This window comes from Fundulus heteroclitus, chromosome 16, assembly GCF_011125445.2.
Source record: "Fundulus heteroclitus isolate FHET01 chromosome 16, MU-UCD_Fhet_4.1, whole genome shotgun sequence".
Taxonomy (NCBI): domain Eukaryota; kingdom Metazoa; phylum Chordata; class Actinopteri; order Cyprinodontiformes; family Fundulidae; genus Fundulus; species Fundulus heteroclitus.
The window spans coordinates 3,493,439-3,505,370 of NC_046376.1; the positions used below are offsets into that span (position 1 = coordinate 3,493,439).

The 11,932-nt window shown below is 41.0% G+C and overlaps 1 protein-coding gene across 2 annotated transcripts; it reads right to left on the reverse strand.

The window, feature by feature from the left end:
* Positions 1 to 529: 529 nt before the first annotated feature.
* On the reverse strand, positions 530 to 11,341 carry eif3d (eukaryotic translation initiation factor 3, subunit D). 2 transcript variants are annotated; one of them, XM_036147857.1, is made up of 16 exons: positions 11,224 to 11,341; positions 9,841 to 9,966; positions 9,720 to 9,765; positions 8,280 to 8,416; positions 8,117 to 8,202; positions 7,947 to 8,019; positions 6,458 to 6,573; positions 6,239 to 6,371; positions 6,008 to 6,155; positions 4,256 to 4,386; positions 4,085 to 4,170; positions 2,804 to 2,933; positions 2,495 to 2,637; positions 2,222 to 2,414; positions 2,049 to 2,142; positions 530 to 636 (listed from the first exon to the last, which is right to left on the reverse strand). In XM_036147857.1, the coding sequence occupies exons 2-16, from the start codon at positions 9,961 to 9,963 to the stop codon at positions 623 to 625; spliced, it is 1,653 nt and encodes a 550-aa protein (XP_036003750.1). In that variant the 5' UTR covers positions 9,964 to 9,966; positions 11,224 to 11,341; the 3' UTR covers positions 530 to 622. The 2 variants fall into 2 exon arrangements, with proteins under 2 accessions (XP_036003750.1, XP_036003749.1); XM_036147856.1 differs by having other exon boundaries at positions 6,458 to 6,579.
* Positions 11,342 to 11,932: the final 591 nt, after the last annotated feature.

The window sequence follows — 11,932 nt, forward strand, 5'->3', positions numbered from 1 at the left end:
TCCTTTGCATGACATGATGCATCAGCACAACCGTCTCATGGAAATTAACCAAAAATAGAGAGAAGAGATTGTGCACCTAGTAGTTCATTTTTGGAAGGTTGTAGCCTCGGATTTAACTCACATCATCCATGTGTTTCCGTCATGTAACGACGTCAGAGGTAAAGGCGGTCTGAACTCAGCACAGCAGCCGAAGCTCCTTTACTCCCCAGGAGAGAGATCTCACTGTTGACCTCATGAAAGGTCCAGTCAGATATTTTAAGGGTATTCAGATGGAGTCATGGTCTGCCAAGATCAGGTACGGAGGAGGAGATTGCTCACCGTGGGAGAGAGCCCAGCCTACCTGTGTTGTTTCAGGCTTAGACAAATAATTCAGCTTTCAAGTGGCTATTAAGCTGGTTTAGTGGACTCAAACAATATTAACACCCATTAAAGAGTTATATTTGTATTTATAAGGCTCAACCTGTAATGGTAGGTTGGGTCTTTCATAAATTTCTGTAAGATATGAAAAGAAAGTGAGTCAATGAACCAATTTGTCCAACTTGTTGCCTTTATTGAAGTTCAAAAGGGAATTAAATTGTGGTTTTTGTAAGTATGATGCCGGCTGATTTGGTCAAACTTCACACTAATTCTCCTCATCTGAAAGAAGAAAAAGAAGCAAGTTAAACATTTGGTATTTTCATACATTTTAAGTAAAACAACGTAAACCAAAATTTCATACGTTTGTTTACATTTAATAAATAGTCCATTTAAATAAAGCTAATCTAATCATCTCAACTTGCATTTTTTAATCATTTTCAGGTTGTCATGAATTCTGTCTGTTAGTCTTAGCAACCAATATCAGAAGATAAATTAACTTAATGTGGCTTCAAACTTTTTACACTTTAATGAACAGAAAGCAGCAGTGAAGGTTTTGGCGGCACATCTGACACCTGAAAATTTAGATCTGGGTTCTCTGACATAATCTGTTAGGCCAGTTATCACCAATCTGGGATTAAAGGTGGATGCTGATCTTAAACCTGAGAGCCAGATTAGGGCTGTTGTTAAATCATTTTTCATCTGAGGCAGTTAGCTAAAATAAAATCATTTATATCAAGGCAGCTTGTTGAAACAGTCATTCATGCATTTCTAACATCCAGGCTGGTTTACTGTAACTCATTATATTTTAGGGTTAGTGAGGCGTCCATCAGGCGCCTGCTGGTTGTGCAAAATGCTGCAGGTTGACTTTTAACTGGAAGAAAAAGGTCTGAGCACATTACCCCCATATCTTAAAGTCCCTTCATTGGTTTCCTGCATGTTTTAGTATGAATTTTAATTATTTTACTTGCTTTTATATCTCTTAATGGTTTGGCTCCCCCTACCTTTCTGAGCTGCTGCACTCCCATTCACCTGTCCGCTCCCTCAGGTCTGCAAACCTGCAGCTTTCAACTATCTTGTCTTTTTTAACTCGTCTGTGTTTTATCTATTTCAAATTTACAGTTGTACGTGTACAGCACTTTGTTGACCTTTGTTTTTGTAAAGTGCTTTATAAATAAATATGGCATAGTATGATAATGTGGAACCAATAAGCTATTAGAGTTTCTGATGAGCCACCAAGATAATTTAAATATCTCTAAAAAGGAATCATGAAATGAATATTTAAATAATTTATGATTTTTAACTTAAGTGCATTCATTAATTTAAGATTTCATGAACTCAGAAAAGTTACATTTAAATAACTGTAGATAATTACATTTTTATTCCAGTTTTACTTTAAACTATGATGCTTTTCTAACAGCTTTGCAGGATTTATTCACTTCAGAGTTTTATTGCTTTGATTGAACACAGGAAAACTTTAGATGGACCTTTTCAACATTTTCTGATGCAAACGCAGCTGTAGGCACCTTAAGCCACTAGAGGTCACTGTTGACTAAATTTAATAGTGTTCAGAAAATGAAATGAAATGTTGATGAATCATTCAGGGGTAAATACATAAATCAAGACGACTCATACAACAAACCAAAAAATAAATAAATCAAACACAAGATGGTCAGCAGAGAACTGAACCTCACCTTCTTCCTCTTCATCCTCCTCGTCTTCCTCTTCCTCCTCCTCTTCGTCAGAGCTGAAGGTTCCCTCAGGCAGACTGTAGACCCGGATCACTTGCTGTTGAGAGCAAAGCAGACCGTCAGCCGCTGCAGGTAAACTCCGCCCGCCGGTCCCCGCGCGGCGCGCCACCACTCACCTTGTTGGGGTCCTTCAGGATCAGGTATTTGCCCTCGTCCAGCTTGCGGCAGATGTCGATGACGCAGCGCAGGATCCCCCAGGCGTTCTCCATGCTCAGGTTGATCTGGCTGGCAAACTCGTTGGGTTTGAACTGCTGGGTTCCCAGGATGACGTGGCGGGAGGAGTCCTTCACGTGGTACCGGGAGACGTACCTGAGGAGCGCCGTTACGTCGTCAGGGTGAACAAACCGTTACCGTTAACCGTCAGGAAAACGCCGAGTCAGGCCACTCACCCCAGTTTCAGGTACTCGGATCCAGCCAACATGGCGCAGCAGGTCCAGCGAGCCAGTTTGTAGCTGTTGTTCTTCAGTTCGGTGGCGAGGACGGCGCCTCTCTGCGAGTCCAGCTTCTGACGCCAGTCCACTCCGTTACAATACTGAGGACCAGACACCAAACAGTGAGTCCGGTTTATTATAACTCAACTCCAGGGAGAATTCAGCAGGAAAATGATGGATCAAAAGCCCATAAACGGTTCTAAACTTTAAAACTAAAAGCCTGAAGCTGCTTCTCCAGCAGGAGAAACCCTTGAAGCGCCGTCTTACCCTGGAGTCCCACTCGTTAAGGGTCTTCACGTTGATGAAGGACACCTCTCCGTTTGCGCCGATCATCACGCCGTCGTGCTCGCAGCGGACGATCAGGTCGATGTCCTCTCCGAGCTTCCAGTGACGGTACCTGAACCAGGAAGACGGCTCGTTAATTCACTGCTTCAGAGATAATTAGGAGTCTGTTCGTAGTCATCCTGCGTTTGAATCTGTGATTTTTATTAAACCCATGTGTACCATGTTTTCTGAGGTGCACAGCCTTTTTAAATACACAGGGTTCCCACACCTTGGTGAACATCAAATTCAAGGACCTTTCAAGGACTTTCCAGGACCAATTTCCTCAAATTCAAGGACCACACGTGGCGGCATTTACCTACTGTGACCGCTGAATAGGTTATCATATTTTAATACAATGCAAATTCAATATAAAACTAAACGGCATAGAAGTTGTTGGGTTAGAAGCAATGCAAGAAAGTGGACTTAATTCATAGCCTACATTTATATCCACAGTACATGGCTATGCCATACTACATTACATATAAGATGTACATTAGCCTACCATTTCATGGAATTTATGGAAAAAAGTGCAGCATTGAGATGTTCAGAATTATGTCAATTTGTTTCACTTACTTTCATCTTTGATTAAGCTAGTTTTTGACTTTGACTCTGAAAAGTCACTAAATATAGCGACAAAGTCGCTGAGTTGGCAACACAGCGTGAATGTAACCTATTGGACGCACGTAGGCCTAAACCGTAGCCTAGCAACTAACGAAGAAGAGCGAATGTACTTTTGCAAATTAAACGTCTGCGGAATCAACATAATTTTAAAAGATCGTGTGGTAGTAAAATAATGACACATGAGTCGTCATCCGTGTGAACTTTTAACCCCACAAAAAAATTCAAGGATTTTCAAGGACCTTGAATTTATTTTTTTTAGATTCACAAACTTTCAAGGATATCAAGGACCCGTGGGAACACTGATTATATATATTTTTTATTTATCTTCAATTTACTTTTTTTATTTTATTTTTTAATATATAAATATATATATTTTTTATATACATTTTTTTATTGCTCTTGTTTATTTTTGTATTACCTTCAATTATCTACTCTTGCTGGATTGGTGTCAAATGTTCATGGGATGGGGGGTTAAAATATAGATATGAGTATCAAGTCTCTTGCAATTGAAATTATATAATGTATCACTGATGCTCAATAAAAAAAGTATATAAAAAAAGTCTATTCATAAAAAAAAAAAAAAAAACACATTGCAGGCCCCACCTGTACGCCACAGACGCCACCTCGCTCTTGTCCATGTCTTCCTCCACAAACGGGTTGGGGTTGGGGAACTTGTACCTCTCTCCGCCCTGAAGGCAGCAGACAGAAGTTGATTCGTCTCTGGGGTTTCAGCAGTAAAGCTGGGCGGCGTGGATGCGAGGGGGCGGGGCTTACCGTGCGTAAACACTGCTGGCTGAAGTTGTGGTTGATGTAGGTCGCCTCCATGGCCAGGTTGCGAGGAGAGTTGAAGGAGTTTCCCTCATCCTGGGGCGGCTCGTTGGCCGTCTCGCTGACGGTCAGCAGATCTGAGCCGATCAGGAGGAAGGAGGGAGATAAACGGAAGATTCAGTCAGATGAGAAAAAAAAATGATAAAAGCAACAGATGTTTCATAAAACATTGATCAGTCAAATGAAACAAACTGGATCCTCAGGAAGAAAAACACACCAAACAACCAAAGCATCTCCTTCTGAAAGCGACAGAAAGTGTTCTGTAATGAAGGGAAGAGTTGATTTAAAACAACGCAGCTTTCAGCTCCAGAAGAGGACGTGAAAACGAACAGGACCGGTCCAACCTGCAGCTGAGCTCAGATCATTTAAAGGCTTAAAATGAGTTAAAGTGGCTTTAAACCAGGGGTGTCAAACTGATTTTGGTTTAGGGGCCGCATTCAGCTTAATCTGATCTCAAGGGGGCCACACGAGTAAACTCCTTGCACGATTAAATAGAACTAATAAAAGTGGACTTGTTGTTGATTTTTATATTTAAATTAACTTCACTTTTACACAATATATTATGAATAACCTCAGCGTTTTTAAGAAAAGTGTGTGCAATTTCAACAATACTTTTATTCAGTTAAACATTTACTTGTGCATTATGCAAAAGAACTGATCACAGTGATTGTACAATGTTGAAAAACATTTATTCACATTTTTTGGAACTTAAAAAAACTGTCCTGCATGACAAAATACATCAAACAGATAAAAATTAAGAAATGATTTAAAATCAATTTTCCACATCTGAAGCTCAGCGCTACCATCTGCTGATTAAAACACAGCGCCCCTCGTGGATAATATAGGAACTGCAGATTTAAAAATTTTCAATAAATGTTTTATCATTCTCTTCCTTTTATCTCCTCTTTCTTTCACCTTTTGTTTTTTTTTTCTTCTTGTTCTTCCTTTCCTCTCCTACTTTCCCATTGTAGTGTCCATATCATTTGAGATAATCCCCGCATGAATCATAATAAAACTATTCACATTCATAAATCAAGCGGAGCACTATGGCAAAAGCAGTACTGCTCCACTTGTGAAAGTCAAATCTGATGAGCTCTTTTTGGCATTAAGACAACAATTCTTATTGCCACATTGATAGACAGGACACTGAAGGGGAAAAAAAAGAAAAAAAATATTTTTTTTGTGAATAATGATAATGCATTTAGCCACCGTGGGCCGTATGTTTGACACCCCTGATTTAAAGCCTGTGAATAAAATTAAGCAAGTCCTGCCTGGCCTCCCAGTAATCGCCCTAAAACCTGACCTGCATCTACAGGAGCTAACCCAGTAGACATGAAACACAGACGGTCATGTATTTTACAGTTTTAAGGGCATTTAATGATACCTAGCGCTAAAAATCACCTTTATTCGTCATTGTGATAAAACACGTCCTCTGTATTTAACTCATTCGTCAGGGAGCAGCAGAGAGGATTCTGGGATAAGGGGGTCTGATCAGGGACCCAGAGGGGCAGTCTGTCTTTCATGGGTTCAACAGTAAGAAGTTGCAAAGGATTGTGGGATGCCTCCAGGCTCCTTAGCGCTGGTAAGGGACGCCGCAGGCTAAGCTAGTAACAGGAGGAAGCACACAGGCTCCTTTTTGGCTCCATAAAGGTGTTCAGATATTTGTTTGTGCAACGACCAGAAGTGTGAAAATCTCACCAAAGTCCGAGTTGTCCCTCTTGTCGAAGAAGAGCTTGTTGCCGACTCGCTGCACGATGATGTCCCAGGAGTTGACGGAGCGCGTGCAGCACATCAGCGTGGCCAGGATGGCGTCGGTGGCGAACACGTTGCCCTGAGTCTTAGCCAGCTGCAGGGCAGAGAGGGACAGGGCGGCGGTGAACTCGCAGCTCTTCAGACGGACCGGGCCGGCCTGGGGAACGGACCGCCTACCTTCCTGATGACCGGGTCATCGGTGGTGGTGACCGTGTGGAAGATCCTCTTGATGCTCTTCAGCTGCTTCTCGTTGCGGGTGGTGATCCGGTCGAAAGCCTTGTCGTAATGTTCCAACGCGCCGCAGCACTCGCTGCAGGGGACAGAAATAAAGCTTCAACTCGTTTCCTCCAAACACTAAAAAATAAATAAAACCCAAAGCGGTTGAGTTCCACCTACATGTCGACCGGGTCAGCGACCTCCATGTATCTCATCTTCATCAGGCGAGGGAAGTCCATCTCCTCCTTCACCTCCCAGTCACTCCTCACCTCCACAGAAGAGTCTCTGGGCTTCAGCTGCGCCTTCAGGGCAAGACGCCTCGTAGTTACATCCTTATAACTAAACAGTGTTCGTCATTCACCTTTACTTCATTAAAACTGTTTAAAACGGATCATACTGAAGAGAAAGTTTATCAGAATCAAGCCACAATTATACAAACATTAATCGTTTAGCCATGATGATCAATTTCATGCACTTTTCACATTTATTTATTAATAATTTGTGACACAAAGAGGCCAAAATGATAGGGACCCGGTAATTAGATCAATTATAAACGGATTGAGTTTAAATAGCGTCTTTCTGGTCGTACTGACGACCCAAAGCTCTTCAGATAGTTACACTCACCCGGCCGCACTAACTAACTAAAACTCACACGTTAATACAGACCAGCAGGAGACTTGGGGTTAAGTGCCTTGCCCAGGGGCACATCGACATGTGACTGGTTAGTTATATTTAGTAGTTAAATCCTCAGATCAACCAGACAGTGAACACATTTAATAGCGCTGACATCTAAAAGCTGTTAATAAAGTTAAAGATGAAGAAAAGTGATACCCAGCTTGCATTGCTCCATCCTGATACACGGTTCTCCCCAGAAATTTAGAATATAATGTCAAATTTTACCCAAAGCTGTGTGTCAAGTACAAACTGAGGCCATTTCCTGCAGCTTCAGCTTTCAGTCCTCTCTGCATTTACAATTTAAGGTACATAAGAAAATATCCAACACCAATTTTTTCTTAAGGTCGAATGAAATGTTGTTTATTGCTAACAATAACCTTAATCTGAATGAGTCACAGAACAACCGACCAATGAGAAGCAAGTCTCGTGCTAAAATATCACGAGATGAAAGAACGTGGAGATTTCGCTGGAAAACAATGGCGGCTGAAGAATTATGACTCATGTGAGGAAAATGATCGAGGAAAACAGGAAAGAAACGCCTTAGATTTGAGAATCAGTGGAGCGGCGGTTATCCATCCTCTGGGGTATAAATTATAACGATTTATACGACAGCTGCAGGAATAATGACTTTACTGATGCGCTGTTTAGGAGGAAAACATTCAGAGGTTAGTTTGGTCAAAATGTTTATTTCTGCTCTGAAAACATTTTTCTTTCCAGTTCTGTGAGTTCATCATTTCCTCAGCTTCAGTAAAACCAACACCACCATGTCCTGATGGCCCTCTCCTTTCTCCCACAATAAGACTTAATTGATGCCTACGGTCGTTTCAATTAGGCCATTGAGCATAGCTAAGGATCACCCACAATGCTTTGCAACAGGCCTTGAAAATCGAGCGAGCTTGAATCTGTTGCTTCGCACTGCAGCGACTAATGAAGACTTGCTTCACGCTGCTGAGGAGACGAAGAACATGACCGTATGCACCAGCTTGAGGTGTACCTGAGACTTTTGATCCCATTTCTGACGCACACCAAACTGCTTCTGGAACTTCTTCTGCAGGCGCATCCGGTCCCTGAACAGAATAAAGACAAAACAGTTCAACGTCCTGATAAAAACGAATCCATGAAACCCAGATACCTCCTCCTCTTCCTCCTCCTGGCTGAGCTCACCTCTCCTTCTGCTTGGCGCTCTTGGGGAGCGTCTGCATGTTGAACTGAGTGAGGTTCCTGCGATCCTTGTCCCTGCGAAGGTTCCTCTGCGGACACAGTCACCCGTCAGCAGCAGAACTTCTCGTTTAACCCGGTTAACCGGTCCTGTTCTGATCTGCGTTACCTGAGCAAAGCGCATGCGGTTCCTCTGGTAGGCCGTCTTCTGGGTCTTAGCGGTGTCCACCAGCTGGAAGCTCGTCTCGTCCTCCTCGTGGAAGTAGGCGTACTGACTGCCGCCCCCGAACTGAGACGAATATTTATCTGAGGACAAAGGAAGAGAAGAACTATAATAATCAGGGCAGTCAAAAGTAGCCGGTCAACGGCGGCAAATCGCCGTCTATAGCAGCTCTTGCCGCCACCTACTTTTCCCCGATTATACATCCCAAAAATCAGCTTGGCATCTGTCTCCACTGAGAGCAACATTAACGAGTGATTGGGTTCCTTGTTCCAACCGAGATGCTACTTTCCCGATCAAAACACAGACCGGTGTTGTGCCGAAAAGTGCAATAAAACCGTAAGAGCAGACGTGAGTTTTGAAACCGCAAAGCGTTTTAAGCGGAAGATCCAACGTGCACAGCACCGCGTTCATAGACCAGTGTGATGCATTCACGAGCGTCAGAAAGCTATGTTGCATTCAGGAGCATGGGACATTTCAAACTTACAAGGAAAGAGGCATAAAACGGAATAGAACTTAACTCATACAGTAATGTATTTATCCAGAAACAGCGTGGGCTTTCTTACAATACTGAATATTCTATAATTGTATTTCTGATATTTTTTGATTATGCACATCTGTTAGCTTTTTATTCTGAAAAATCTATAATATTACATATAATAAAATATAATATTACAGCAGCAAATTATCAAAGTTTTTCAGGGGATGCATTTTGTGTTCGTCTCTAGAATCCTCGCCGATGATATGATATCATGTGTGTGATGAGTGCAAGTGAAATTAAACTGAGATAAGAGATTTCAAAAAGAGCGATATGACTGAAATAAATTCAACATGTGAATTCAATTTCAAATTCCAACCCTGTATTTTTATCATAAAAATTTGACTTTGTTCGTGAAGAAATGTTACCATCGTTTTTAGAACAGAACTGTGAATAATAATAATAAGATGAATAGACCTCACCTAATCTGATCTGTTTTATGTGGTGCTAGTAATTCAAATTAAACAACTTTAATGCAAATGGAGATTTCCTTACCTTGTTAAAACATGATGATAACATCATGTGAAAAAATTATGTTTTAAGAATATTGATAAAAAATAAATGTTTTTGAAGAATTGATCATTCACATTTTTTGCCTTTTATTGAATTTAAAACATGCACTCTGACTCTATTGTTTAAATAATCACCTGTCTTGAAAGCTTCCAAAATATATCAGGGAGACTCTATTTTTCAAAATTCTCCCCTCCGGGGCTCAGGCACCGGCATAAGTGCATCCTCCTACCTGATAGTGTGCGGCCTGCTACTTTAAAAAAGTTTGACTGCCCTGAATAATGAGGAATAAGAACACGGCTGACTAACAACTAACTGGACTATAAGGACATTTCACTCACTCGTGTATCTCTTGTCTTGGTACGTTGCTCCAGTCCAGTCGGCCACCTGTCAGAACCAAAACCCAGTAAAGTAAGGAAAGCAGCTCAATGCTCAGGAGGGGAGAGCTCAGTGACAACAAACCTTCCCCAGACGGTCTCCTTTGCTGAACGGCTGGTAGGGCATGTCTTTAAACTTCTCTGGAACAGCACAGGGGCCCCATCCGGACGGGTTGTCCTGGATCACAGGGGCGTTAAACTTTGCCATGACCTGACGCCCAAACACAGAGAACATTTAGTGATTCTCCACTTTAATTAAAAATCATCCAGTCTGCAGCTCTAGCTTCGTGTGAACCGGGTCTCAGATGGGAGCAGCTCTGTTTTCTCCAGCAATGCACTCCAACAAGGGGAGCATTGATCAGCTTGCGCAGTGGGCTAATCATCACCGACCCATGAAGACAACGACAATTAGAACTACAGGATAATGTAGATTTGTGCAAATACAATAGGAGAGAACACACTGCAAAAATGGAACCTAAAATAAGCAGGTTTTTTTGTCACATAAACATGTTATGTGTGATTTTATTTATTTATACTTAAATCATGCAGGCACTAATTCAGAAGACAATTAAACAGCATTTTCAAAAATGTCTTACTTCAGAGCAAAAATTAAGCACAGTTTATATATTTTACCCAATTTTATGAATAAATAATACAGCTTTGGCCCAGTTTGAAAGCATAAATAAAAAAAAAAAAAACATGTTTAGATGACAGTTATTTCTGCAATTAACAGGTCTCAACTTTTTAAAGCCTGTTTAGCAACCTTAGCAACAAAACTTACAGAACTGTCCATAGCCATTTGCAGCCTTTTATCTTCCCATCACTTTTAACTCGTTTACAGTTCAGTTACTTAATTTAACGCACCAGACTTTTATGAAGCATTTCATTCGGACGCTACCGCCGTTATTCAAAGATTAAGTATTGGTATGATTGCCTTTTGAACGGCTAGGAGTCTTTTTTTAATTGTACTTTTTATTCGTTTTTGTAATTGGGACCTTGAGTCTGTAATAAAATTGATCTAATCTTACAGAAAAAAAATATGGCTGCATAATGACAAATCCATCGAGCGCCCAAAAAAAGAGATTTCTATACGTTCAGAAAACCTGTTATTTCTGAGTGATCTTATTAAAACTGCTGACATATTGTCCAGACTTTAAACATGTACATATTTTGACGTAGCTCGTTAGCTAACGTCTTCGAATCGGTCTGTTTATTTAAACTAATTTAGACATAAGAAAACATGCACTAGCTTCAGTCTCCTAGACTGAAACACGGTTTTATAAAGTGCATTTTTCACATGTTGGCCTCAGCTAAGGCGGCTCGCCCTGCCAGGTGGTTCCCGCTAGCAATGCTAAGCTAGCCAGCTAACTAACTATAGAAACCTCCAGGCGATTCTCGACACTTTCCCGTTAGAACAACATGAACCGATGAAGTTCTCACGGCCTTTGATGTTTTATTCAATGCTCACCTTTATCGACAAACCTCTCTGTCGAGAGACTTAATCTAAACGCTCTTACAACGATGTAAAAGCCGACGGAGCGCCGGTGTGAAAGGAAGTGATGAAACGCGACGAAGCAGAAGGCACTTCCGGTCGTAACTCAAGGGCAGCTGCCGTAAAACATAAAAGCCAAGTTTAATATTACCAAATGTTTATTGAAGGTTTGCCCGGTAAAATTCCGAACGTATTTTTAAAACATTCTGCAAATTGAAACACACATTCTTTAAAAGATAAAACTACCGTTAAAAAAAAGGCAAAACACCTGTTCTTTTTCATGTTGCAGTTTTGGTTTGTGGCCACTAGATGGTGGTAAAGACGTATCTTTGTGAACCTACACTAATTTTGTCTCGATTGAACATATCAACCATCATGTCATGGAGCGCACCTATTGAATTTGAAACAGTTTTAATAATAAAATATAAACCTGATTATAAACCTGATTTTAAAAAGCACTGCACATAGCAGATGAGATGACGACTAGGGGGGAGGAAAGCCATAATATGTCAACAGCAGTGACCAGCAGTTTTATGAATATAAATTTAAATTTGATATGTTCAGTGCTTTTTAAATCAAGATTAAAAACACATTTGTTCAGGATTGCCTTTGACTGTTCTATTTCAACTGTTAACTGAAACATCATTACTTTAAGGCTGTTTAAAAACTGAGGTTAATTGCGTTG

Coding starts and splice junctions, on each gene's coding strand:
- eif3d (XM_036147856.1), bottom strand. CDS start 9,963: ATGGCAAAGTTTAACGCCCCTGTGATCCAGGACAACCCGTCCGGATGG. Junction 8,020..8,116: donor AGCGCCAAGCAGAAGGAGAG/GTGAGCTCAGCC, acceptor TATTCTGTTCAG/GGACCGGATGCGCCTGCAGA. Junction 4,171..4,255: donor GCCAGCAGTGTTTACGCACG/GTAAGCCCCGCC, acceptor TGCTGCCTTCAG/GGCGGAGAGAGGTACAAGTT.